This window comes from Doryrhamphus excisus, chromosome 3, assembly GCF_030265055.1.
Source record: "Doryrhamphus excisus isolate RoL2022-K1 chromosome 3, RoL_Dexc_1.0, whole genome shotgun sequence".
In the NCBI taxonomy this organism is placed as follows: Eukaryota; Metazoa; Chordata; class Actinopteri; order Syngnathiformes; family Syngnathidae; genus Doryrhamphus; species Doryrhamphus excisus.
In genome coordinates this window covers 26,442,672-26,470,669 of record NC_080468.1, presented here as the reverse complement: position 1 = coordinate 26,470,669, position 27,998 = coordinate 26,442,672, and the positions used below count along the sequence as shown (strand labels likewise).

The window sequence follows — 27,998 nt, the reverse complement described above, 5'->3', positions numbered from 1 at the left end:
GTTTGTTTTACCTGCGGACAGACTTTGACAATAAATGCAGAGAGCCCCTCTTGAACTTGCGCATACCGGTCTCACGCTCCCCTCGGCAGGGGGTGGGGGATGAGGGGGGCAAGGCCGCGCACCCTTAAACCAACAGAACAATGAGAGAATAGAGGAGCAGATTTCCATAACACTGTCCGGCCCATCAGCATGGTCGCACATGGCAAGCCTGGAACTGGTGGAAAGTAGTTTTACAGCAACAGCAGCAGCAGCAGCAGCCAGCATTTTAAATAAACAGAACAGGGTGTGTGGTGATGGTTGCATGGACATAAAGGGTCTTAATTGACAGTATAAAAGAGAGCCTTGGATAAGGAAACTCGGTCAGTGTGCCTGCAAGCCTGTGTGAGCGCATTCATGGTGGATGAAAAGCGTGGGCGTGTGTGCGAAATGTGTGTGAGCATGTGTACGGCTATTTGTGGAATGTGTGTGTGTGTGAGGGGCTTGAAACAAGACAAAGGGGGTCCGAGAGTGTGGGAGGGGGAGAGGAGCTACAATTGAAGAGTCTATGTAAGATATGGAAAGTTGGAAAAGCATGCTTTATTAAGCATACAATAGTAAATAAACAATTGCTTTGTGTCCAAATATATGATATGTAAATATCACTCTTTCAACGTGTATCTTCACCAAATTGGCAACGAGGCGAGAGCAACAGTCTCAACAAGAAAGAGTGCAAATGGAGAAGACAGAGAGGTAGAGAAAGAACTGGCGCAATCCTGTCTGTAGCTGATGCCGTTGCCCCCGGATACGGACGAAGTGAAAAAAAAAAGTACTGTGAGCGGCAAGGAGCCGCAGCTGCCGTGTTTCCATGGCGATGTGGATGCAGGACGAATGAGGCGAGACACACAGGCGGAGCGATTCTGTGAAGATATTGAATGATGAAGAAAATGGAGAGTGAAAGAGGAGGAGATAGCAAAATGGTAAGCGGGCGCTAGAAGAAAGGAGCAGTTGGAGGGATGTGAAGCTCAGACATGGAACCCCAAGACTTGCCACTGGAGACTGCCACCTTCAGGGGAACCTGGAAAGAACACACACAAGTATGAATATTGAAACACAATCCCAACACTGTTCTCTACACTCACTTTGAGATGGATTCCGAGATGGTCTATGTGCTGAAGGGACTCCATAGTGCTCTTCACCAGAGCTGCATACAAACATTAACACCTTGAATTGTAAAGCAGAGTGTGTATCTAATGCAAAGGTGACATTTTAATAATATGTCTACAGAGCCTGAGGAACTTGAGTAGCGGCCATTCATGATGTCATGAAGAAAAAAAAAACCTGCCGTCCTCACGGACATGGCACTGCCTCTGAGCCACCCCTAGCTAGACGGAGCAGGCTTCACTACAAATCTTAAAATAGAGCTCTGCCATCTATCAACTTTAAACATTGAAGCTTTAAGTGTAAGTGTAAGTGAATGTAGCTACAATGGTGCTGTTGGCTGACGTAGACTGTAATCCACTATAGCTCACATAGCAATGCTAGTGAACGTCGTCCTGACATTGTGATATAGAAAATAATAGAATAGATGCCTTTTGTTGTCACATTACGTATGTACAATGTGATATGTGGCATCGATTACGTTGGACAAGTGCAGAATTACAGTGTACATGTAAAAGTGCACAAAAGCACTTCTTGGAGACACACACATTGCCGGCTACAGACACACAAAAGCATGTGTTCCCAGTAGGGCTTACTGAAAGAACTTTTGGACTGTTGTAAATTCTAGTACTGAAAATAGATTTTGGACAACATACGTCCAATATAGAATTGTGGACACAATTAGACTTCAAATTGGTGAAAATTAACCTACAAAGTCAAAGCTATCTACGTTCCTACCCTTGGGTACAAGCGGCTGAAATGTGTTTTTGCGGTACGGTGGTTGGGCTCTCCCTTAGAGATAAGGTGAGAAGCACTGTCATCCGGGAGAAACTCAGAGTAGAACTGTTGCTTCTGCACATTAAGAAGAGCCAGATGAGATGGTTGGGGCAACTGGTCAGGATGCCTCCCGGACACCACCCTGAGGAGGTGTTCAGGGCACATCCGACCGGTAGAAGGCCTCGGGAAAGGCCCGGCACACGTCTTGCGATCCGCCTGGAAGAGCTGGACGAAGGCGGTGTGGAGAGGGAAGTCGGAGCTTCCCTGCTTAGGCTGCTGCCCCCGCCCCCGCCACCCCACCTCCGATAAACGGTGGTAGAAGATGATGGATGTATGGATGGAAAATTACTATTATAGTGGACCAATCTCAGTGCAATCCGGATATCAGCATTACCTGCAAACTCTTGCACCTGCGACTCCTCCACTTCACACAGCAATTCATCATGGAGCTGGGCTATGAGCCTGCATTTACAAACACATTCACAACATTTTTTTTTAATGCAAGATATGGTCTGTTTCTCTGCCAATACATTGGCGGAACATTTACGTGCAGTCAGCAGGGGAGATATTTCACAAGTCTATACACTTAATTGGATGGTAAACACGGGAATACTGCTTACGCAGTCTGGCAGGACAAGGCTATTTCTTCAATTGATAAGAATATGATTTGTTTATAAGGTAGATAAAAGGCACGACCTCGCAGAAAGTAAACTGGAGGAGGAGACCAGGTTGAAGACTCGGATCATGGCCATCTTGCAGAGGTCCGCGGCAGATCCTACACACAGGTCACAGATGATATGATGTCCAGCAAAATGTTCCCATCCTGAGTTTATGTGTTTGTTTGGATTGCTGATGCAGTTACTTTTCCCACCTTGGAGAACAAAGTTGACCGCCTGCCTCTCTGCCTGCATGCGAATCCCCCAGTTTGAAGAGTTGATATTATGCAGAATGCGCCGACGGCCCATGATGGAACACACATAACCTAAAGCACATGCAATTACTAGCTAAATATGAGCATTCTTATTTCTATATTCGATACAGCTTCAATACCCGAGTGTACTCTATCATCAGAGAATATGAAGTGACATCCAGAAAACACAAAATCCCATTATCACATGCAGGTATGCAGCAATTTGTACACACACACAGCGGTGCAGTACATTCCAATGGCTGGACAATGGGCATGGCTTTACAGCTAAATCCCTCCAGTATCCCTTACTGTGAGGAAAATCAACCAGGGCATGGAACCTGAATGGCCCACATACGTAGGAAATGAGCTCACAAGAGATAGAGAGAGACAAACACAAAAGCTATCCACTGACCCGTGACACTCGCATGCAACCTTTTAACCGCAATCGTGACCTTTGCACTGGGCCCCAGTACACAACACAAATGTTGCTACAGTGTGTGTGACTGTAAATTATGCTGGAATGTGTTTGCTCAGAGTGTGTCATCCTGTATGTACGGATCTGTGTGCATAAAATACACGCTAACAGGCTTCACTACACATCTTAAAATAGCCTGCCAACTATCCCTCAGTTAGATACATATGTCGGAGCTGTAAATCGAGCATTTTGAGAAAAAAATATTATGGAATTTGTTTAAAAGGATGTGACAAAAATGTATCCCGCCCTCAACCTGCTCAATCACTACTGCAAATTGTCGATACCTTCCCCTTTGTGTATGTGTATGTGCATGCACACCACGGACAGTCATGAATGCTTTCCGACCAATGACAAATCTCATTTAATTTAAATTGTGACTATTGGCAACATATGCCACCTAGTGGTGTTACATTCTTTTGGGCGGAAAAGTGTAATTTGGAGCCATGGAGGGATAGCATCTTTATCACATACATCTTGTTCCTGTTTGGGATGTATGGCGTCTGTTATGTTGGACAAGTGCAGAATTACAGTATATAGGTAAAAGTGGCAACCGTGTACAATAGCGCTTCTTGGAGACGTACACGCTGCTGCAGTGAGGTGGACAAACACAGCTTGTTAGCATGAACACTAGAGACATATAAAATGCTATGTTCCCATTACGGCTTATTAAAAAGCATATTTAAGCTGTCTAAATTCCCGCATGAAGGCTACACTTTGAACACACTGTTGTGAAACCTGCAAGCATATGTTGAAAAATACTATAGTAATATGGGACCTTTAATATATGGTGAGTGCTTTCTGGTCTTTTAATGGAGGATCATTTTAATGGAGGCATCCTTCAGAAGTGAAGGTAAGTTATTCATCCCTCGAGCAGTGATGAGCTGTTGTATAACCGGAGTCTTGCTCTGAGAGGTGGCGTCGCATCATTTCAGCATCAAATGGCATCGGCCGTACACACACACACACACACACACACACACACACACAGTAGCACACAATACAACTCATGAGAATCAAGAGCCCTAACAGACAGCGACAATTGTATTGGATATTTTTACATTTTGACTGTATGCCTCCATTATGCACTTAGTAATACATTTCCAACAAATGATAGCTGCCTGCGCAGGGTGTCTTCATCAGGCTCTTCTACCTGACAGTTGCACAACAAAATATTACCACGTTGGATGCTATATTTCAACTCGGACGCGTAAGAGAAGCCCCTGCTCGTATGAATCTCCCACACAGGGAGAGATAAAACACCTAGTAAATCCAATGTGATGTCTCATCCCAGCCAGTATATATTACAAGTGGGGGGGTGTTTAATCAATTTTAATTCCTGTGATGAATTGAGGGAAGCAGAGGTGCATAAAAAGAGGATACACATTTTAAGATAGGAAAGATAAGATAGAGAGTAATAAGAGTGTATTTCAAATGGGGCTGTGGTTGGAAGATCGACTTGTCAAGGTGTTAAGTACAAACTCAGTGTGTTCAAGTCTCAGGTGTGCTGTGTTGGCAGTTCAGGTCCAATATAAATAGTCTGAGTGAGCCAGGTATTGACCAGCTGCTGTTTATCTTACTCCTGCCAATGCATGCGCATACACACATGCAACATAACATATATAAGAAAAAGTCGCGTTGGTAGAAAATGCAAATTCAAGCAATATAAACAATCAGGTCTGTGGGAAAGGCCAAACCAGACCACAGAAATATAGCACACAAAGTCTTCCAAGTGTCAACATGTAAAATACATGGCGTGAACTATCAGTATTATCAGTAATAAACACAGAGAAGAAGTATCATTAAATAAGCCCCCGCCTTTCTACTCCTTTTCGGCCTTGCTGAATGGTACAAATATAACCACGTAATGTTCCTTAATGAAATGTCAATCACGTGAGATTACTCGAGCCGGTAAGTGGACTCCAAAAAGTTAGGGACCGCTGCATTGGGGAACAGGCTTATTTTTGAAGACATACTGTACCTTGTTTGTGGCTCTGCTGGATGGTGGTCTGGATAAAGGATTGTACTTCTCCATAAGTCTGGAGGAAGGCGTTTTGGAATTGAATGGCCTGCTCCATGCTCACACCCAAGATGGTGGACAGGCGCTCACGACCTACAGGGAGACACCACAGAGGACAAGTTCACCTTGCATCCTAAATCTTGGACTGTTTAATGATTGTATTTACAATTCATATACTGTATGTTCAATACTGTACTGTGTGTCTATAAACTGTAGTAGCAATGTGTGTGTTGTATACCACACTCTAGGACAGAAGTCTGGATGTATGGCTATACTGAGAGTGTGTGTGTGTGTGTGTTGGAAGCACTACATTCTTGTCAAATTAGGTCATTTTAGGGGAGGGTTACCAATGTTCCCCTGTCTTCCTCTCACACACACACACGCCAATCCTGTATGGCCTTTCTTGGTTAATCGGGCTTTACCTTTAGGAGCGGAACTCTTTATGTCCCTCTCCTACAAAAGGTTAACATGTAATTAAAACGAGAGACACACAAGTTTTTCTTAATCACCTGACTTTCTTGTTGACCTATTTGTGTGTGTGTGAGTGTGTTTGTGTGTATACGTGTGTATGTAGCCCAGCTCTGCCCCTCCTCCCTGCATGGCCTGATTATTGTCTGGCAAAGAAAGCTTCATCTTAGTATTCCGTATCCACGGCAACACATCCCTCCACCAGGGGCTGGCTGTCTATGCTGATGAGGAGCTCCCTCCATTTGTCTTTGCATTTCCCTCCTTTTTCCACGCTCAGCCCCACCCACTCGCCACCGCTCCCCTTTTCCCCTATATTGGCTCTTCCTCTCTTCCCTAAGTCTATATATTTTTCCCACAAGTGATTTACAATTCCCAGTCTCTCTCTGGTCACACTTGCCATTTTAACCATTAAACCACTTGTCTGCTTCATTAATGAATGGACCGTGTTTATTTATTTATCACTCAATCATATACTTGAAGAGCATCAGCTTTTTTTGCATTTCTGTCATATGCTACGGTATAGGGTCAATGGAAAGGGTTTTATTAAACCAATAAAGCATTTAAATTCCAATAATATGGTATGCTTTTTATGAAAACACCATTATGGTGCCTTCATGACCCTATGGAAAAAAGCTGTAAATCTAGAGTAAGTATTTTAAGTGGTCCCGCCAGGCAGTAAAACCTGATGAAGAGTAGCGGATGGCCATTAAAGCTCTGTTTCTCCTCCAAACAAATGAAAGCACAATGTAAACATGTACACATGGACGCATCGATGAATAACACCGGCACGTGAGTATTTTTCAGCGCATTTTAACCGATTTTTCCACAAACCTTCACCCAGCTGCAGTAACCTGAATGTGGTTTCATGTGGCCCACATTTGCACCACCTCAAGCTGGAAAAGGACACATACAAACATCAATGTGGCCATGCCGTGTCACTGACCTACACGTTACAGTGTACCGTATGTTGCTCATCAAAAAAGTCCATGTGCACTGACGAGAAAAAGCATGTGTGGGAAATATATCACAAGTGACACACACAGAAGCTTTTCTACAGGTCACAAGGGCGCGTTACACATTCATCTTTTCTTTTTAATCTACCCTGGTCTGTTTTTTTCAACAACATCTGGACTACTGTATGTTTATTTGCATATCTGGACAGCTTCTGTTGATTGGTGTTGTGAGTTCATACTGACCTGCTCCATAGACAAGCGAGTACACAATGTGTTTGGCGTGTTCCCGGTCCTCTGAGGTCACCTCTTGCTCCGTCACCCCCTTCCTGGATAAAAAATAAAAAAACTTAAATGAATCTCACTTTAAACATACAGTTGTCATGTACTGTTTCCTCACTCAGAAATTAAATCAGACTGAACTTTTCCTGTTTTAGGTCAGGTAGCATTACCAAAATTATTTATAATTGCTAAATTCTGCAATAATGACGTTTTTTAACTTTACTTTCTTCAAAGCTTACCACAGATGACAATGTCTTTAATCAATGAGGGAAAGCCCACATGATGATAACATGGCTTTGGAAGCTTTTCATAGGTTAACTGACAATATCTGAGTTAGTTAGTTGGAGGCACATCTGTGCATGTATTTTAATGCCACACTATCTACACAAGTCTGGTTCATCCTTAATTTGTAAATGTAATTTCCAGATGCTTCAAGGTGCCACATTCATGTGTTAAAACACTTATTGGCAAATATAAACAACATGGGAATGTCCAGGCACCGTAATGTTCAGGGAAAAAAAAGGGTTCTGTTTCCCAGAGATGAACATATCAACCTCAGGTCAAAACTAAAGACCTTGTGAAGATGATAGTTGAAGCTGGTGTGTTGTTATCCACGGTCAAATGTGTCTTGTACTGACGTGGGGGCTAAAATGATACTCTACGATCAAAATGTCATGATCCAAAAGCAAAAGTGTGATAACTAAAGTGGAACCGTTTGGCCGTAATAACCATTGTTACATTTGAAGGAAAAAGAAGCACACTTGTAAACTTCACAACATCATCCCAACTGTGAAGTATGGGGGTGGCAGCATCATGTTTTGCTGCAGGAGGAAGTGCTTCACTTCATAAAATAGATGGCACCATGAAGAAAGAACATTATATGTATGGAATTATTATTGAAATTCCAAGATTGGCTGCAAACGGCTACAATTTACCAAATAGACAATGTATGACCCTAGGATTAGTCTTACGGTGGTTTAAAAAGAACAAAGTCAAGGTTTTGAAGGCCATGACAAAGACCCACAGATTTGAAAACAGTGTGCAAGCAAGGCGACCAAGAAACTTGTCAAAGCTACACTAGTTTTGTCAGAATAGATGGGCCTGAATTCCAGCAAACTACTGTGGGGAGCTTGTGGAAGGCTACCCAAAAACCCAAGTCATGCAGTTTAAAGGCAATGCTACCAAATACTAAGAAAACATATGTAAACTTTGGATACAATTTTTTGGTACTTCTAACTGATCTTAATAGGACATTTAATTTCAAATGGTGAGAAATGTATTATTTTTTTTTTAAATGTACTTTTCATTTTTTTTTAGGGATGTCCGATATTTTTGTGCCCTATATTACATATTTTTTGTGCTGATAGAGTCCAACTCTCAACTTCTGATTCAGAAATCAACTGATACAGATGTGCAACTTTTTTTCTTGAGTAAAATCGTTGTAAAGTAACAGTACTACTGGCTACTCCTACCATCTCTGAGTAGATCATAGTAGTTCATCTATTACATATTTTATATAACAATACATGTGTTTTATGTGTACATGTGTTATGTTATTTTTGGAAAGACTTTATTTATTTTCAGTCAAAGGCACTGATGTAATGTGAATTCTTACTACTGTGTGCGATCAATAAAGTTCTTATTTTACTTTCATTAAGCGTCATTGAAGTTAATGCCACTCGTTTATATATTCACACATGCACTAACATGTTTGGGAGACAGTTCAGCACAAAAACATCATCTTAGTAGATGCCGCAGCCTTGCCACATCCACTATGGTGGCGATGTCCACTCTGTATGGTTTGTAAAAAAGCACTTCCTGTTTCCCAGCGTGCTTTGCTGTACTGTTGTTTTAAGTGGCTAGTGAGTTATATGTTTAGAGCTCACTTGGTTGTTGGATATTCTGCATTATTTATGGTAGTGTCTCGTCTGTTGTGATCTACAGTACCTATTACGTTGCTGTGTAATGTTTTTTTGAAGGTCTTTCGCTAAGATGCCATGTGTGGCAATGGTATGTGGAATATTAACATGCATGCACTTCATATGGAGCTGGTAAGTTCATTGTGAGCGCTGTTTTTACTCTGATAAGTAAAAAGCCACTTATTAAAGAAGACAAAGATTCCCCACCTTTATTTAATCTACAACAAAATTCTGTGTTTTTCAAGAAACTTGCAGGCATGGTTTGCCTAATATTAGCTTATTTCCAAACAAGCAGCATTTAGACTTGAGTAAGCTGTTGCAAACATCCATTTATCCCACTTTCAACTTACATGTACAATTTTTGGTCTTTAGAAGATAAGTGACTTTCTAAATGATGGTGGACAGGAACCAATTCGGCCCCACAGGCTTAACTTGACTTTTTCCCTCTCGCTCCCACACACATTAATCCTATATATTTTTTTAACACCCTGGCTGGAGCCAGTGTTTTCAGAATGACAGAGGGGATTAGAGGATGACGGGGAAAAGATGAGGGCACTTGTGGGTAGTAATCAAGAAAAGGAGAGAGGGAGAAAAGGAGTCATCACAAGGGATATGCGGTGATATCGGTCCATTTATGAAAAGTGAGATCACTTGGAAGACACACTGGTGCTGTTAATGTCTAAACGTGAGTGCACTGCAAGCACTTACACACACGTGCACCCACGCACATACAGACAGCACAATCGCACCAAAATACTTCAAAAAGCACACTAGCTCAGGGGTGTCCCGCCCATGGAGGACAGAGGGCAAGTGATGCAGTTAGCGTGGTCGTCATGGCAACGGGGGTTGCTAAGTTTGACCGTTTCAGATAAGAGAAACTTTGTGTGTGTGTGTGTGTGTGTGTGAGAGAGAGAGGTAGACGCACCACTGAGAGGCCAGCATGGCAAAGATGTCGGCACCAGGATTGATAAAGATGCGGAGTAGCTCAGGGTCAGAGGAGAAGTGCGCCAGGAGTCGCAGCTCGACTTGGCAGAAGTCTGAAAAGATGGCCCCGGTTAATTTACCATTTTATGTACAGTATTTCAACAATGCTCAAAGATACATTTTCATTAATCACACACAAAACCATCACAACCAAATATAGTCTGTTGAGATGAAATACAAAAAGAGGATGAGGACGGGAATAAAGTGATGAGGAGACAAGCTCTTTCTAAAGATATCATCCCATTAATGTTTTATGAGTCAGATCAAATTTCCTCCAAGAATGGCCGACAGGCTCATAGAACATATTGGAGGATGTATGTGTTCTGGGGTGTTCCTGCAAGCGGAATAGACTATAATAATGTACAAACGATAATGATGAGAATTTTTATATCACTAACTATCGACAATCATCAGGTGCACTCATGGGGTACAAAACAAAAGATGCATCATAAATTGTGCCTTTAAAAAGATAATAAGATCCCGTTTTAATTGTCAGTATTGGAATTAATTGAATAACACTATCAAACATGCAGGAGATCTCAAGGAACAAACTAGTTAGTGAGTGTTTATGTTGTGACAAACCATTTCTCTCACACCATTAATATCGGTTGACGTGCCTCCAAGTTGAACTTCTCCTCGGGACAATGGCAAGGGATAGTTCCATCACACACAAGTTTGTGAAGGACGTGGCGAGAGAATGGCCAGTCAAGGCCATTGTTGTTTCCATGGCAACATGGCCTCTGACTCTTCAGCATGTGTGAGCATGCTTGTGTGGGCATGTGTTGGCCTGCTGGTGCAAAGTGGGTAGTGAAACTCTACCGTGTGTGTGTGTTCTGTCCTCTTTGTAACCCTACTTATGTAAGCGTGCGACACACTGTCACTGCCTCCCTGTTGTATCTCACAGCAAGTATGTTGGCTCTACCTGCAGCAACAAAGGTCCAGCCGTCTTGAGGAATGAACATGGCCCGAGGATGAACAGTCACCACCTCTTCCTCATTTCCTGTGAAGAACAAACACGACCCCTTAAATTCCATTGTCAAAGGTCCCATGTTTTGAAACAGATTTTAAATAAGTCTCAGAGTTCCCACAAATTTTCTGGAAATGTGTTGTCCAAAATGTAGCCTTAATGATGGAATTTAGACCGTTTTGAAAGTGCATTTTGCGGCGTGTTAGTCTATGCCTATGGTACAGTGCACTTTGTAAATGTATACTGTAACTCTGTACTTGTCCAACATAATAGATGTCAAATATCACAACAACATAACATTAAGGAGTGCGACAGGACACTAGCATTTCTCTTGGAGATTAGCTAAAAGTGAGCTACAATGCTAACATTACAGTTGAAACAGCAACACCATGCTAGGTTTGCCAGTTCACTGAAAAAACAAAAAAATGATCAAACTTAGAGCTGACCCACATCTGTAACTGGCTGATGGCTGGATTTAAGATGTTTAGCAAAGCCTGTTTGTTGGGGGGCGTATACATGGAGTGGGTCTGAGATGGTATCGTGTCCACAAGAAAGGTTTTTCCTTCATGTCATGAAAATGGTAAACTTGAAGCCTGACCACATCTCTCAAAATTGGTGCAAACAGGTAAGGGAAATGCTAGTCTCCTCCTGTTTGGTGTTCAGGGACACATACGTACATGTTTGAACATCATGTAAGTGGACACTACATCTGGCTCAGTATGCATATGTCAGTCTGAGCGGGAGATGCTAAATATTAGAAAAAAGGGTAATGACATGCTACAAAACATCATCCGTCTGTGCTGACACAGCCCAAGAAGGCTGACGTGACAGAGGGATGGATGCTGATGGAGAGGAGGATTTGATGACAAGGAGCTCTCTGTGGAGAGCAGAGGTGCTGATGTTAGCGCCTATGAATCACTACAAAGAGCAAAAGAGCTGAGTGTGGCCAGTACTGCCAGCTATAGTGACAGCTCGTCAATGTGGTCCAGTCCTGGCAACAGATCAGGGGAATTATTTGAACTTTAATTCATCCACAAATTAGTCAATTCATTTCCCCTATCCCCATGTGTATACTGAAAATAATTTCATCTCTCAGTTGGCCCAGTTGTTGTAGCTGAAAACTATGCATAAAAAAAAGCAGCAGATTCTGAGTTTTAAGCATTGTGCACCTTACCGTGTATGTATTGTCTCTTGCTGATCCTCAGCGGCTGTCTTGGGAGGGCCTGGAAGTTCTAGTTCGGAGGAAACAAATAGTAAATATAAAAACATCAGAGCGCTATTAATTTACCTGACGCATTGAATTCACACCTTTAAGCAACATATATACTATACGACCCTGGGCATATTTTAATTAGAACACTCAAGAGATTCTCGTCTTAAAATAGGATCAGTGATGGTCTCATCATTAGCTCGTGTTGCATCAAGCCACAGAGTAATCAGAGAAAATGCTGAAATAGACACACACAGTTACATGGGCTGTTATTTTCTTGCAGAGGAAGCTAAACAGCAAAGTGATCAGTCACATTACACACTCTCTAATGTAAGAAAAAAGGAAACTCAGCAGTTCCATTTCAATCGGTGATAATCTCCCTGCATACATCCTCGGGAGAATGTGTCAGAAGAATGTGTGTGCGTGTGAGAAAGAGAGCGAGAGAGAGAGAATACAAGAAGGATGCTGATGAAGAAAGCATATGCATGGATGAAACCGTTTCCATTCCTGCAAGGTCAGTATGCGGTGGGTTTGACCCCTAGAGTGAGTGTACTTTTGTGTCATCCAGATAGAAGAGTAGTGGGGGGAAATACTCTGCTTCCATCACTTATTTATTATTCAGCAGCAATAGGGAGGGAGTGACAGAGGCGAGGGAGGGCTGTAAAAAAAGGACTGCAGAGGCAGGGTGTGGACAGAGGAAAGGATATACAGCACAACAGTATGGGCACACACAAACACGCCTGTGGAGTTTAAAGTGTGAGCTGAGAGTGTGAATCATGAAAAAAAGCATGAATCAGTGCAGGAGGGGTAAAAAAATAAATAAATAAATTGGATGAATGTAAAGTTGACTGGCTCGCTTGTTCAACAGATGGAGCAGAATTGATGCTCATGGGAGTTATGTGAGGTAACTCAGTCACTGTGTACCAATTACCGACTCATCACGGAACATATGCACAAATAAAACACACACATCCTGATTCACTTCACACTGCAGTAAAAAAAAAAAAAAAAAAAAAAACACACACACCGAGCTCTAGCCGCACTGACTGGTGCAAGGATGCAACACTCGCAGCTTAGCTAGCCATCAAATACAGTCAGGTGCCTGAGGCTTGGGGCACTACGTCCCAGAGCAGCCATCAGTTGCTGCCTCTTTGAATCCAGGGATGCCTGCTGGTACTCTTGTTGGACAAAGACCAAACATTGCTTTAACAGCAAAACAATACTGCGTTTTTTTCCATCCTGAAAGATTCCTTTTGACTTCCAGGAGATAAAAACAGATCAAACTGGGGATTTTTCATTTTTCCTCTGCAGAGAATAGCCTCGGCAGCCCTTTTGTAACACACTGACAGGATTTACCTCAATTGAGCTCGACGCAGATGAAAGCTACCAGCTCTGCAACACTCCTCATTTGAAATTGAGAGTGAATTGAAGTGAACTTGTGCACCCACCAGGGTTTACGTAAGACAGGATTCTGCTTCCGGATTGGTCAGCCAAAAAAACTGCACATACTGGAATTGTCCAAACTTGTCACTATCCGGATTATGAATTTTATTATTTAATAATAAGGCATTATGAGGTCACATTGTGGAGGAGTGTTAGCATGTTGGCCTCACACAGAAGACTGAGGGTTCAAAACTCCAATTGGGCAGCTTAGTGTGGAGTTTGCATGTTCTCCCCGTGTATGCGTGGGCTTATCCAGGTACTCATGCAGAAAGGGTAGGATTCAATAATAATTTTAGACATGCTGGATTATGTAATTGTAAAAATGCTTGGTTCAACATCATGGATGGATCAACTGGATTCAGTGCATACAACTATTTCCGGGTTGAAAAGAAATACAACCAAGTGCAAGTAGGACACGGTGCTTTGGTGGTGTGAGGCTGGTGCTTACTGGGTGCTTTGAGGAGATTCTGCCTGTCACCGCACAGGTCTGCGACCATGTGGAAGAAATGTAGTCCTGAGGGAAAGTTGACAATTGACTTATTTTGTTCTTATTTGAGATGCACCTCATTATAACAGCTCACCTTTCCCATCATGCTTGAAAGGATCCCATCAACATAAGTAGATTTGGTTTTGTGGACCTAGGGGAACAATGTAGACAATATTTACTGTGAAATTTAAGTAAAATATGTACATAGTCATATTGAGGCAAGGATGGGGACACACCTGTCTGTATTCTAAAATAATCTTTGGCAGAGGATGCAGATCCTGAAGCTGCAGCAGCTGTATCACAGAGAGAAGATAGTCAAGAAAACATGTTATATTACAGTGGCATTTTACGTAGAAAGTGTGTTTTGTATGTGTTGTACTGTGGCTTCCGATGTGGATTGCTGCTGTGTGCTGAGAGTTCTGGGAAGCCTCTTGTTTTTACAGCGCTCATGAAGACGCAGCTTTTCAAACAGAACCTTTTAAGTTGATGGGGAAAAAATATATGTAATCCACACATACACACACACCTGATATATATGTTAGGATACAGACGGTTCTCAGCTGAGTGTTGCTGGTAATGAGGAACATCTGTCCAGCAGCTCGATGGGCCTCTTGCTCCAACTGCTTCATCTTTGCCTGATGAAGACAAATACAATTAAAAAACAATACAGCCTGAGTGGCAGCAACATATAGAACACCTATAGAACACATTTGACAGATAATCATGAGAGGAGGAGAATCGACTGGTGGTGAAACAAGATAGAGCTGGCAGTGCCCAAATGGTAAAATATGTTCTTTTTATCGCCCTAAAGGAAGTGCCAGACTGTGTCATCAATATTAAATACAAGCCCCTCAGTAGTGGAAACCACACACACACACACACACACACACACACACAAAGATGCAGCCTTGGAAGGAGGAGAGGTGACCTTGACGGTAAAGCTCATGCAAACACACCCGACTCAGCACTTGCTGTGTGCATGTTGGCCGAGGCAGACATTGATACTAACACACACACACACGCACACACGCACTTGGAAGAAAATACTTTTCATTCCATTTATAGACTCACAACAAAACAACATCTTACGAGAGGATGTAAGCGGGTTTGTTTCTGATAAAGACTGACACTATAGTTTTCTCAGGATACTCCGGTTTCCTCCCACATTCCAAAAATAATGCATGTTAGGTTAATTGGTGATTCTAAATTGTCAATAGAGCATGTATGTTTGTCTATATGTGCCCTGCGATTGACTGGCGACCAGTCCAGGGTTTACCCTGCCTCTTGATAATCTTGATTTTAAATTATCGTTTGTACCATTTTTTGTTATATCTACCATTGCTAGCATATAATAGTGAATAAATATCCATTGTAAGAGTTCAACATATTTTTATCAAAATGTTTAAAATATATTTGGTTGTAAATCCCCAGTGTGTAAAATGTGTGTGTAAAAGTGATACGACGGCAGAGAAAATAATGCTGAGCAATTTGTGAGGTCTGATTTTTTTTTAGAGTAGCCGTTTTTGTGAAGCAAATGTATTATACTTTTTAGGAGCCAAACTCTTTGTCCCCAGCAACTACTTGGAACTACTTTCCTCAGCACCAAAATCTGACCAGAACTCGGCTCAGTGAGGAGTGAGTCCCTGTTGACAGACTCCCTATGGGGGGTTTACGTATTACGTATTGTTCTGTGATTGGTTTATCATTGCCAGCGTACATATACATACGTCCCTGTGACGGTGGGAAATGGTCTGCCAGTCAATAAAGTCAATAAAGCAGAGTGCTTGCTGAAGTAGCACATTTTTACAGACTTTGTAACTCAGTGCACACATAATGCGCACCGCATTATAAGTCGCATTGTGCACCTTAATATGTGGAAAATACGGTATTTTTTACATAATTGTTATGCTTTGGACACTGAAATTGTGTGTGTATACACACACACACACACACACACACACACACACACACACACACACACACACACACACACAGCACTCTACATCTTTGCTTACCCCCAGCAGGCGTGACATTTTCTTAATAACTTCTTTGTCCACATGAATGTGATAGCTCTCCATTGCTGAAACAACACAAGCAGATCATCATCAGTGTTTTAATTATGCTATAAAGTTTATAGATTATCACCAGTGTACTGTTTGGGGTACAATGACTTAGGATGGGGGTGGCACATACTGTAGGTGCTTGGTGAGGTACTTCTTGTGTGTGCTTAATACTTGATTTTAGAGCACTCTGAAGTCTAGTACCGGTAATTAAACCAGTAAATTGCACCTTGAAGGACAGAAATGAGAAACTCTGTCATTGTACCCCTCCTGAGAAACCAATGGAGAAGTCACCTGCCAGAACAGGAATCATGTTCAGCTCCACGTCTGAGTACAGCTTCCAAAGACCACGGCTCTGGACACACACATGCAGTAAATGAGTGGGATGTGTGTGAAATAGATAGAATGTACAAGGTAGAAACAATCCAGTTCTAACCTGGAGTTTAGAACACAGCTCCACGTTGAGCCAGTAGAGGGAGCAGAGGTCAGAGACGACCTGGAAAACAGAGAATGACTACATTGTGCCAATGTCCTTAATTGCCAGCATGCACTCTGATAAGAAAGCAGTAAAAACGTAAAAAAATGTGTAATTCTCAGCATGCCCCTTATTAGTAGTGATGACAACTGTACTTAGTAAGTCATTCATGTATTTCTCTTTAAAAAGGAAAAGACATTAGAAACATTACAGTAGCATAAATGTTGCAGTTATTGCATTTGACTACCTTTTTTTTGCAATCAGCAGAATGGGCACATGTTGGCAAATATGCAATAAAAATGCCAGAAATATGGTCATTTACTTTGTAAGTTGCGCAATGCTGCATACACAACCACAAAGGCTACTAAAAACACTAGAATCTCAGAAATAGTGGTGTCATGTCGTTTGATGATATGAACGTCTCATCACAGAATATACTGTATAGTAATTGCTGTGTGTAGCACTGCGACACATCATGTGTCAACAGGCCCCATTGTGGCATGCGCCTAATTGCACATGCATGCACGTCACATTATGTTTCATGCGTGTACCACAATCAGTTCATAGCATTTGTGCATATTCTGGCATGTCTTCTTGTCAGCTGTCACATGTCACATATGACATTTGTCATATGGCACTTGGAGATGATCCTTCCCCTGGAGATGTTTCTGCTCGCTATATTCTTCTGGAATTGATAAGCTTTTCATGTAAGTCAGTGAAACTTACCTGTGCAATACTCTGGGCAGGTGCTGAATGTGATGCCCTTAAATGTTTGTTAAGAAGGTCCTGGTAGGTGGAGCAAGGATCTGCAGGGTCCAGGAGCCACCCTGACACTTGAGGGTCCTGGATATGCCAACCTGACACTAGGCCAAACACAGGTCATTCAGGGTAACAAATGGTATTATGATACATAAAGGCATGGTATCATATTGGCATGCTTTGCCTTGTTTCCAGCTTATGTCCTGTCTGTACAGCTGCAGAGCCATGCAAAGCATATCCTTGGCTTTGTAGCACACAGCCACTCGGGATCGAGACAGCACCTGTAGCAGCAGGTCTCTGTGGCGCACAAATATTTTTTTTAAACAAAAATGTAACACAGAGACGAGGAGGCATGCAAACATCACCTGGTGAAAGTCCTGTGCATGTGGTCCGCATGTTGTTGGGCCCATGTCGGGGTGCTGTCCATTTTTAGGTAGAGCAGTAGGTCTTTGTGGCTGAGTGAGTCCTGCTGTTTGCTGCTGTCCAGATCATTCTTAAGAAGTAGGAGGAGGCCGCACACTGGCAGAGTGACCTTCTGTGCAGAAGACCCAGCATGAATGTATCCATGCGGTAAATACAGTATAACATGTCATATATCAACTTACAGGCCCTGAGTGTAACTGAGTGCTCCCATCTCGGTACACCATGGTCAGCAGTAGTGCACGAGCCTGCCGAACCATCTCAAACATTTGTCTTTTCTCATCTAGTTTCAGCGTCTCTGCATCCTTCACTTTAGGTTCCGAGGTCAAGATAGTGGCCAGCCAGCCTGGTTTTGAGTTGTTAGGAGCACAGTCATTGACCCGATGTTTTTGTTGCAGAGCACACAGACCAGTTGTCTTCTGTGGCGGTTTACGCAAGTGGTTTGTTGATGCTTCCATGGATGACGTTGCTGGATGCTGAGAGGAAGGGGGCATACGCCGGCAGATTTTGGGGGTAGGGATTTCATTGTGAAGCAACTCAAGCGTCCTCTTCAAGGAGACAGGCAAAACTGGATTCTGGGATGAAGGCTGACTGCTGCATTGTTGTCCATCTAGGGCTTTGGAGTCTTGCAATGACATGTTTGGAAGGCGAGACATGGCTGTGCTGCTTCCAGTGTCAACCTACACAAGAGAAAAAACATATAGACAGACAAACATTCACATTCACACCTATGGACAATTTGGAGTCGCCAATTAACCTAGCATGTTTTTGGAATGTGGGAGGAAACCGGAGTACCCGGAGAAAACCCACGCATGCACGGGGAGAACATGCAAACCCCACACAGAAATGACCGAGGGTGGGATTGAACTCGGGTCTCCTAGCTGTGAGGCAGCATCCTTCTACCAATGCATTCACTATCTCTCCTGTGGACATGTCCAAACCATCTCAGTCTGGCCTCTAACATGTAATGTCCCTCTGATGTACTCGTTCCTGATCCTATCCATCCTGGTCACTCCCAATGAGAAACTCAGCATTCTCATCTCTGCTACCTCCAGTTCTGCTTCTTGTCTTTCCCTCAGCGTCTAGACCAAAAAACATGGCTGATATCACCACAGTTCTGTATACCTTTCCTTTCATTTTAGCTGAAACTCTCGGCAACTGTACAAAATATACCAAGAATACCAAGCATTTATTCATCTGTTGTTTTGCTACTTTATGTTCACACTAGCTTGCCGGTTAGCATGGTTGCTCGGTGTTGCATGTTTAGCTATTCCTCAAGTGATGATGATAATAGCCACATTAGATATAGCACACTACATTACATCAATGATGTACACGTCTGTTGTAGGCCAAATGTGTATACTTTCTATTGTGTACCATTTATATCGGACAACCTTACATTGAAGTGTCATTGTCTGAATAATGTCAAAATCCACATAGATAATTCTGAAATGGTCAACAGCCTTGAGTCCACTTCTGATTGTAGCTGCATTTCCATCACCATCTTTGCATTCCCTTCTGCTGCAAGACACTATTGTCTTTGAACCCTAAACCTCTCCATAGCAGCCATCAACTAAGTACTAAACACAACAAGCTTTTTCACAGATACTCACTTGCTGCTGGGCATTCCCATGCAGCGGCATTGGCACAGGGCATTCTGCAAGAAGAGGAGGTAATATCATGACTTTACAGACATGCCTGGAACCAATGAAGCAACAAGGTTACATAAGCATGTGTGTGAGTGTCCGCAGTAGCAGGACAAGGTCAGCACATTCCATAAAATCTTGCTAAGGTTATATACAGATACAAACACACAGAGTTATCCCTCATTTATCACAGTTCATCCATGCCAGATGTGACCGTGATAAGTGTATTTCCTCAAAGTAGGATTCCTTCTATATAAATAGAATATAGGAAACCTCTTTGTGACCTTCTAAATATGGCTTTTCATGCAGTTGAAACCATGAGGCAAATAGGCATGAGATTCTGCCTCTAACCCGAGGCAAACCTATCATGGTGTCAGTTTGGTGTGATATTTACAGGTCTAAAATGTGCTATTTTGAAATACCATTATTGTAAAGTAGAGAACTAAACTTTAAACAATATAAAAGAACATGTCAAAAACGAAACATACGTATCTGCAGTAGACATCAGCTGTTTTTGAGGGGCTGTAAACTTTGAAAATGTGAACTACTTACGTATTAGTGTGTCGCCCTCTAACGGCCAATGCTGCATATTACTAGCACAACACACATTTTACTGAATTTGTCAAAACTATATAATGAAGTGACATAAATAGAAATAATTATCTATATGTGGGTGTTTACCTGTATCGTGATGCAACTTGTCAAAATCATGTCTACAGGCCACCAGTGGTCCAGCTGGGACATTTATCTGAACACCTTTGACACCCCTTTGAGCTTGTAACATTGTGGAACTATCACTTCCACTGTCATGTTCTGTATTTTTAATTTGGACCTCTTCTTTTTGCACATTTGATCCGTTCTCTGTACACAAACGTGTGTCTCTCCTTGTTGATCATTTATGCATCATTCATCCAGTATTTGCCTCCAAACCTGCAGTACATGCGTTGTGAATACTCCCAAAGCTTAGTTTGAGAGTGGGATCCACATTGCGACAAGAACTGGGGAATAAAGTATCCAAGCTCTCATCTTTTGGAGGAGGGATAATGAGGAGGGTACTTGTGGAGCTGTGAGAGAGACGAGACACCTGTTTATACACAACACAAAAGATAAAAAAATATTATGTAATTTACCAGCATCCATCCATCCTTGCTTCCTCATTTTTGGTGCTGGGAGCACACGCCGCCCTCTGGTTGCTAGGATACCTCCCAGCTGACAAACAACAAGAGACAAAAAACACTCACTTTCATTAAAACAGACCAAACTCAGCGACTATGATTACACACCCAAAATACTGTATGTGTGTATGACTTACAGTGTCCACGTCTGGCTGCTCTACTCTGGTCCTGGAGAACAGCTAGGATCCTTTGGGCCGCCTGGGAAAGTTGACCACTGTTGGGTTTCTCCATTGAAAATAATTCAGTTTTCTCTCTATCAGTAACCAAAAGAAACAAAGGCAGCAGTGAAGACAAGAGACACACACACACACAATCTTAAACTATAATAACATAGAAAAAGCTCTTCAATAATTTACACATGAGAATGCTTAGAAATGTTGTACTTTATTGATTAGATGACATATGCCAAAAAAGACAATACAAGAAAGCTCGGAAACTACAGCCAAAACAAACAAAAAAAAAAACCCACCAAGCATCATAACAATATTCAAAGCAAAACAAACACAAAAAGGTTCATCCTTGCAGATGTCACTATTGCTGTCCACTCCTCAGTTTCATTTTGTTCTCCAGATCCTCCACTACTTTCCGCAGTAGTCTGGCGTCTAAGTGGAAATAGATGTAGAGAACCCTCTCCTGTCTGAGGAGGGAGTTGCGCTCAAGCTGGGAGCGTTTGGCTTTCACCTGACTCATGATTTCTTGCATGACCTGTTGCAAACTATGCAGCTGTGACTCTGCACCTGCAAGTTTTTTGGTCATCTCCTGCGGCCAGAGGAAGAGAAATTACACTCAATGACATTTATACTCAAGATCATGTTTTGTCAAATAACGTCCAACCCATAGCTGTAAAGTGTGCATCTTTAGTTGGTGGCAGTGTGTGGTTTCACGACAAACCACATAGTGCCACCCGTTCCTGGTAGTAGAAGTAGAAATACTGTAGTTTGTGCTGTCAGCAGTTTCTTGGGAAACTATAACATTTTTGGGCAAAGTTTACTATATTTTGAATCAACTATTGTATATTTATGGGACAGTATAGCTAAGTGTGAAACTTTTACACAATGCCTTTTTTGCAACAAAATATAGCGGGTCTGGATTTTCATGGTATAATCTGGTTGTTTGAAGTTAAGTATAATATTTTTGGACAAAATAGAACATTTTCAGTGCCTAGTACTGTATTTTTTCATAAACTGTCGTGTTTGTTCAACCAAGTGTTGAACCTGTTTTTGAGCCAAGTATGTTTGTGTGGCCAGGTGTAGCAATTACCCCCTTTTTCTTAAATCAAGTGTTGTATTTTTGGATTGGACTGTTGATCAATTTATTATCAAGGGGAGCCATTTTGAAGACTTGGATGAAATATAGTTGTTTCCTGTCCTGTCCTGTCCTGTTTAGTAGTCCTGTTTTGTGGCCAAACAGTGCTTGAGACAAGATGCCATATTTCTTATGGATTTGATGCTTTTTGATTTAAATGTAATATTTCTGTTGAAAAAAACAAGGGCTTCGAGTCAAATTATATTGTCTTTGATAGAGATGATGAAGATGGTGGTGTGCATAACAAATGAAATCCAACCCACCTGTAAATTGGGACAGAGCATTTCTTGGTCAGTGATGGCCATAGAACATGCATGTGGACCTAAGACCAGCTGCTGGAACTCTGTGTACATGGCCCTATGAAGGGCCTCACAGTGGCCTTCCAGTTGTGCCACAGAGTAGTTCTGCTCCCAGCTGGCAGCTGCAAGCGCATCACGAGACACTTGGAGGCTGTTTGCTAGGTCACAAGCAGCCTTGTCCAGTGCTTCGAATGATTGGAAAGGCTCTGCTGCCCCCTGGGTTGAATCCAGGATACGAAGAAGTCTGTGCAAAGTGTTTGGACAAGTGAGACGGCAAGAAATCAAATGCCTGCCATTGCTGTGTCATGGAGGGAAAACTGGTAAACTACATTGATGAAAATCATATAATCCTACTACCTGCTCACTGCAGCGTCCTTACAGCTGATGATATGACTTGGCCTTGTGTTCACTGCCAGCTCAGAATTCCCCAGAGTCTGCATTCGGAGGGACACCGCTTCACCTTCCTCAACAAGTCGGCTGCTCATATCACTAAGATGCTTCAGACATGCCTTCCAGTTCCTCAGCTCCACTTCCTGGGCCAGAAGAACGATGTCAAAGGAGGCCTTCTGACGTAGCAGGACATCGCGTACCTTGTTGGATGAAGACAAGGATTTGACGTTTTCCGTTAATTTCCTCCACTAAAATTCAAGAAAAAAGCAACTGGGGTATACACACTTGATCTTGTCTGGATGTGATGTAGTTCTGCCTGGCCAGTTGCAGGGCCAGGTCTCCCTTCACAACAGGCACATTAAGCAGCCGTGCTGACTCCCGAAGTGCAGCAGGCACCGGCCCGTGGAGCAGAGCTTCGAGTTCCGCCTCCACAACTTGCAGCTCTTTCCTCGACACCACCTCGCGAACTTGAAGCAAGGAAGAGTTGGAGATGCTCTGGTTGCGTAAAAGGCAAAAGAAAGGCCCATGTTATAAGTGAATGCATCATGAGATCAAATACACCGGTGTGTTTACCTTGCAAGAGGACTTCTCAGCAAGCCAGTCTATGCCGGCCTTGATGCTTTTCTCCTCTGCAGTGGTTTGTATTAGTTGATGTTGGGCCACAATGTGAGACCACTGAAGTCTGGCCATCTGTGTTCTCCTTTGATCCACAACGCTCTGTTCGTTCTCTTTTTCTCCACTTTCACAAGAGCTGAGGTCCAACAGCTGAAAGGAACAAGAAGTCTCGACGATGTCCGAAATGCCTGTGAAGAAGTGCCTCCGGGTGAAGGCAGAGAGTGTTTTGGTGTTGAGCTCTTCTTGGTGCAGAAATGGATCCAAGGAGAGCTGAGACAGAAGAGCTGTGGGCCTTCTGCTAAAAGACTCTCTTTTCTCTCTGTGCTTGGCTTCCGGTTGAACAGAAAGGTGAGATGCAAGCCGGTTCACCTCATCCGTGAGGCTTTGTAACACGGTGTTGGTGTCTGCATTCTCAGCTCCAAGAAAAGCTTTGACCTCAGTTAGCTTGGATGCAGCACTTTCGGATTCGGCGATGAGTCGAAAGTCAATGTCTGCTCGAGAAGTGGCCGCGACCTGCAGCTTCCTATAACGCTGTTGTTTCAGCTCTTTCTCCTTTTTCAGTTCCCGGAGCTCTAGTTCCAAGTCTTCTAAGGCAACACCCGTCTCTGCTGCAAACATGGATGTTGCACTGTTCTCCTCAGATGGTCCGATGGTTTTCAGAACCTCCCCCAAGGCTGCTTCATCCAGAATGGGTCTGCCAGACTTGCTGAGCTCCTGAAAATCACGCGCTTCCTCCAGAGTCAGCACATTAGCCCGGTTTAGTGACCGACACACAAAACGCAAAAAGTGGAGGTTTTCCGGGGAACAGTTGAACAGCCAGTCGAAATCGTGGGCCTTCAGTGAGGATGCATCAGGGTAACCCAGACGGCCCATAGCCTCCACAAACTGACGACCGTTTAACATGGTGCTGATGTTGCTTACCTATTAGCCTTGTTTAATTGTTTTTTTCTAAAATGGAAACACACTCTTTTTCAGTACGATATGATAGCATATGTCCAAATGCCATACACCACGAAACGAGTACATTTGTGTTGCTCTGACTGGATAACACAAATACATTTATACTAGGAAAACAGTATACTCAAATGTTCTGTCCTAAAACCCTGCAAACTCATATTTCTCCTGACATTTAAACAGTGGTTATGCTTTTACATATAAAATACTTATCATAAAAACAACTATGACGTTTCCACTCACCGCTTCCACTAGCTTAGCAACTCACGTCAACCGCTTAGCCCGCGCCCAACTTCAAACCTACTACGTCATCATACAAGGACTGGGGCCGGAGATGATGACGCAAAACCTTTTCAACCAATCAGATGCGGTTTGAACATTTTGTCTTCCGCCCCTTCTTTTTGCCACAAAAGCGCCCCAGTCCTGGATTTAAACTTTATAACTGCTACCACCATCCGCCGACAGAAGTAAAAGGTAAGAAAAAAAGAATAGCGTATGAAAAAAACAGAATGATCATGTTTATTTGTGACTTGTTGGAGTGGTAGTACGTTTGCAGTGTGAAATCCATGGTATTAATACTGTATTTTTAAAGCACCCGCTAAACTCACTTTTATAAATAAATATATTGTGGTAGACGACATTTTCCACACAATCCGTATGCAAGCAGGCGTGTTTGTTTGTGCAAGATGATGAAAACATGCATTCTCCTTTCAGGATTTCCTCCACCATGGCAATTATCAGTATGCTGCAATTATTATGTAACGTTATGTAGCATGAAATCCCCCGCAACTGACAAACCTTTTGGTTTTACATTGGCATGCATTGCTGAACAAATTTGTGTTGGATACAGTTTATTTGTGTTATGCTCTTTAGTGCTGAGTCAAAAGTGGAATCATGGTTCAAGCTAAGAGGTGGATCCTTACCAAACATTTTGAAGGCTTCCCCAAGGAAAGCAACTTTCAGCTCCAAGTGGAGGAGCTCCCAGAGCCTAAAGATGGAGGTGTGACTTCATATACACACACACATATATATATATATATATATATATATATATATATATATATATATATATATATATATATATATATATATATAGATTGGGTTTTTTTTTTTTCAAGTCTGTCAACTGTATTATTAAACTGTTTCTACATTTGTATTTTCAGAGGTGCTTTTGGAAGCATTGTTTCTGAGTGTCGACCCTTACATGAGGTGGGTGCAAAGTAAGAAGTCTGTGTTACAAGCGTACTAACATTTTGTTTGTTTCCTTAGGCCCTTCAGCCGCGTCCGCATGAAAGAAGGAGATGTAATGATCGGAACTCAAGTCGCAAAGTAAGGAACACAAAAAGTTATGCGAGTGGAGGAGAGCACAGCTAGCACATGTTGTTAATTTACACTGACTCTGGAAACAAACAATCCCAAATGTTTGTGGCTGACTCATTGAGATGGAACTAGAACGCCTTTGATCCGTCACTGTGGCGGATGTTTCCAATGAACTCCTTATAACGTTTTTTTTTTGTTTACCCGTAGAGTGATCCAAAGCAAAAATGCAGCGTTTCCAGCTGGGGTGCATGTGGTTGGCCGTAGTGGATGGAGAAGCCATACGATCTCTGATGGTTCCGACCTCACCCCCGTCATGCCTGACTGGCCTAAGGATGTCTCACTGTCCCTGGCTCTGGGCATGATCGGCATGCCTGGGTAAGGAAGCTAGATGTTCATTTCCAAACATCATAATCATGTTGTTCTTACCCGCTCTCTCCAGGCTGACAGCTCTGTATGGAATCGAAGAAGTCTTAGGACTGAAGGCGGGCGAGACCCTGCTGGTGAACGCAGCAGCGGGGGCGGTGGGCTCTGTGGTCGGACAGATTGCAAAGATTAAAGGCTGCAAAGTGGTGGGCTCGGCGGGGTCTGATGCCAAGGTGGCTTTCCTCAAAGAGCTGGGCTTTGACGAGGCCTTCAACTACAAAACGGTGGCCTCCTTGGAAGAGGCTCTGAGGAAGGCTGCTCCGGAAGGATACGATTGCTTTTTTGAAAATGTAAGCTGAAAAAAAAAATACATATATATACATACAGTTTTCCCTACTTGTCCTAATTTTGAGCGTTCACTTAAGGTGGGAGGCCCCTTCTCAAGTGTGGCCCTATCACAGATGAACGATTTTGGAAGAATAGCTGTGTGTGGAAGTATATCCACATACAATGACACCCAGCCGCAGACAGGTACGCGCTGTGCAATCATTTCATGAGAATGTGCTGCTGGTGTGTGTGTGGGGGGGGGTCACCTTTTTACACGTTTGCCTCCTTTCTTTCCAGTAGAGGGCAACATTGTGCTACTAACAGTGGAAAGACTTTGACTTGCATGTAATGCTTATTTTTTTAGATTGTTTTAGTTCCCTCTCTCTCTCCCCCATGACCCTGTCAAGGCTTTTCAAAACAAAAATTATATAGTTTGTCTTTTTCTCATTGAAAAATCAGGTGGGCTAACGACAAAACTACAATAGCTCTATATTATAAGTCAGGGTTCCAATGCAGCCTGGACAATCTGGAAACAGACTCACCAAAAGTCTGGATTTTGCAACTTTTCAGAGGCCATAGTAACAAAACTAGCGACAGTAAGCTGTAATGAATTGATTGGCTGCATAAGTACTGTAAATACATGCAAACGTGAGTTGCATTGCAAAATGGTACAGGATATATTGTGTGGGGTTTTTTTTGCAGTTCAGGTTGCTGTGTGCTGACCACATGCAGCTTCTACCGCTCCTCACCTTGCCCTCTCAACCACAGTGGGAGGGCAGCTTATGCTAAATTAATGAAGGCAACATTTGCAATTATTCACACCTTAATTACTTTAAATCCTGTGACTTAAAACAGCACATATACTAGTCAGCGCATCGAGTCAAGAATTAAATGCCGGGCTTGTAGCTCAGAAAATGTACTCATCAATCACAGCACCGTGTAAGAAGGCCAGTTCTCATTTACCGCACAACATTGTCCTTATTTGCACACACACAACAATGAACAGCTTCTTGTCTGTCCCCTTGTGCATTGTGCAACCTACACAGGTACCTATAAGTTAAATAAAAAAACATCCTAATGGTTTAATGATGTTTGTCTTGTTAGGCCCATTTCCACACATGACCATGATTTTCAAGCAGCTCAAGATGGAGGGTTTCATGCAAAGCAGATGGAATACAAAACATCCAGAGTCCCTCAGGAGGCTGATGGGATGGCTGAAAGAGGTTTGTCCACATGTTGAAAAGATGTGGGTCCACATTACTGCTGTTAGTATTTTGGGTTATTTAGTTGTTCTATGCTGGTCCTCTTGACAGGGCAAGCTGCAGAATCGGGAGCACATCACAAAGGGATTCGAAAACATGCCGGCTGCTTTTATGGGGATGCTGCAAGGAGAAAACACCGGAAAGGCGATTGTGGCAGTCTAATGTGGAACCCAGGAACGATTGACAGTATTAATCATTGTTTAAGCAACGACTACTAACCAACATGATGTCAACATAACCCCCAGGTCTTTTGTCATTTATTGTCTTCAATTATTGCCTCTCATACTGCTAGGCTGTCTTTACATGATGAAAGATGAAGGCCCCTGGCTTAGTGGAACTTGTGTTTGATCTGGAAATAGACAAGCCTGTAATTTGAGGCTGATTTGAATTTCAGTGGGCTGTGGCGATGAGAGCATTGTCACCGTGGTAACAAGAGATGCCGTTCATCTACTATTGTGGCCAGGTACAGCTGTGTGAAGCAGCACAACCACCTTGTGCTGTGTTAATTCTTGATATAATGCATGAAAATCAATAAAAAAATGTTTTTAATATGTCCACTATGAATGAGTTTGAACTTCTTAAACTATAGAAATCATATAAAT

General features: G+C 42.6%; 3 protein-coding genes across 8 annotated transcripts; 1 reads left to right on the top strand and 2 right to left on the bottom strand.

Annotated features, from left to right (window-relative positions):
- Nucleotides 1–3: 3 nt before the first annotated feature.
- On the bottom strand, nt 4–25,139 carry poln (polymerase (DNA directed) nu). 6 transcript variants are annotated; one of them, XM_058066496.1, is made up of 28 exons: nt 24,368–25,139; nt 20,699–20,814; nt 20,517–20,595; nt 20,317–20,450; nt 19,354–19,397; nt 18,790–18,822; nt 17,926–18,420; nt 17,686–17,852; nt 17,505–17,617; nt 17,288–17,424; nt 16,523–16,582; nt 16,381–16,441; nt 16,042–16,106; nt 14,578–14,661; nt 14,406–14,501; nt 14,263–14,319; nt 14,121–14,177; nt 13,988–14,053; nt 12,061–12,118; nt 10,842–10,919; nt 9,861–9,972; nt 6,981–7,063; nt 5,278–5,409; nt 2,786–2,896; nt 2,611–2,689; nt 2,309–2,376; nt 1,119–1,180; nt 4–1,054 (listed from the first exon to the last, which is right to left on the bottom strand). In XM_058066496.1, exons 2-28 carry the CDS (start codon nt 20,790–20,792, stop codon nt 968–970), a joined length of 2,712 nt encoding a protein of 903 aa, XP_057922479.1. In that variant the 5' UTR covers nt 20,793–20,814; nt 24,368–25,139; the 3' UTR covers nt 4–967. The 6 variants fall into 6 exon arrangements, with proteins under 6 accessions (XP_057922479.1, XP_057922478.1, XP_057922481.1 ...); XM_058066495.1 differs by having other exon boundaries at nt 6–1,054; nt 17,686–17,855; XM_058066497.1 differs by lacking the exon at nt 18,790–18,822 and having other exon boundaries at nt 8–1,054; nt 17,686–17,855.
- Nucleotides 20,937–24,423, bottom strand: haus3 (HAUS augmin-like complex, subunit 3). The gene is made up of 5 exons (XM_058066501.1): nt 23,129–24,423; nt 22,841–23,050; nt 22,523–22,755; nt 22,130–22,409; nt 20,937–21,320 (listed from the first exon to the last, which is right to left on the bottom strand). Exons 1-5 carry the CDS (start codon nt 24,071–24,073, stop codon nt 21,093–21,095), a joined length of 1,896 nt encoding a protein of 631 aa, XP_057922484.1. The 5' UTR covers nt 24,074–24,423; the 3' UTR covers nt 20,937–21,092.
- LOC131125202 (prostaglandin reductase 1-like) lies at nt 24,456–27,984 on the top strand. The gene is made up of 9 exons (XM_058066503.1): nt 24,456–24,598; nt 24,998–25,124; nt 25,288–25,333; nt 25,394–25,453; nt 25,652–25,819; nt 25,884–26,157; nt 26,233–26,338; nt 27,239–27,357; nt 27,448–27,984. The coding sequence occupies exons 2-9, from the start codon at nt 25,019–25,021 to the stop codon at nt 27,556–27,558; spliced, it is 990 nt and encodes a 329-aa protein (XP_057922486.1). The 5' UTR covers nt 24,456–24,598; nt 24,998–25,018; the 3' UTR covers nt 27,559–27,984.
- The last annotated feature ends 14 nt before the right edge of the window (nt 27,985–27,998 follow it).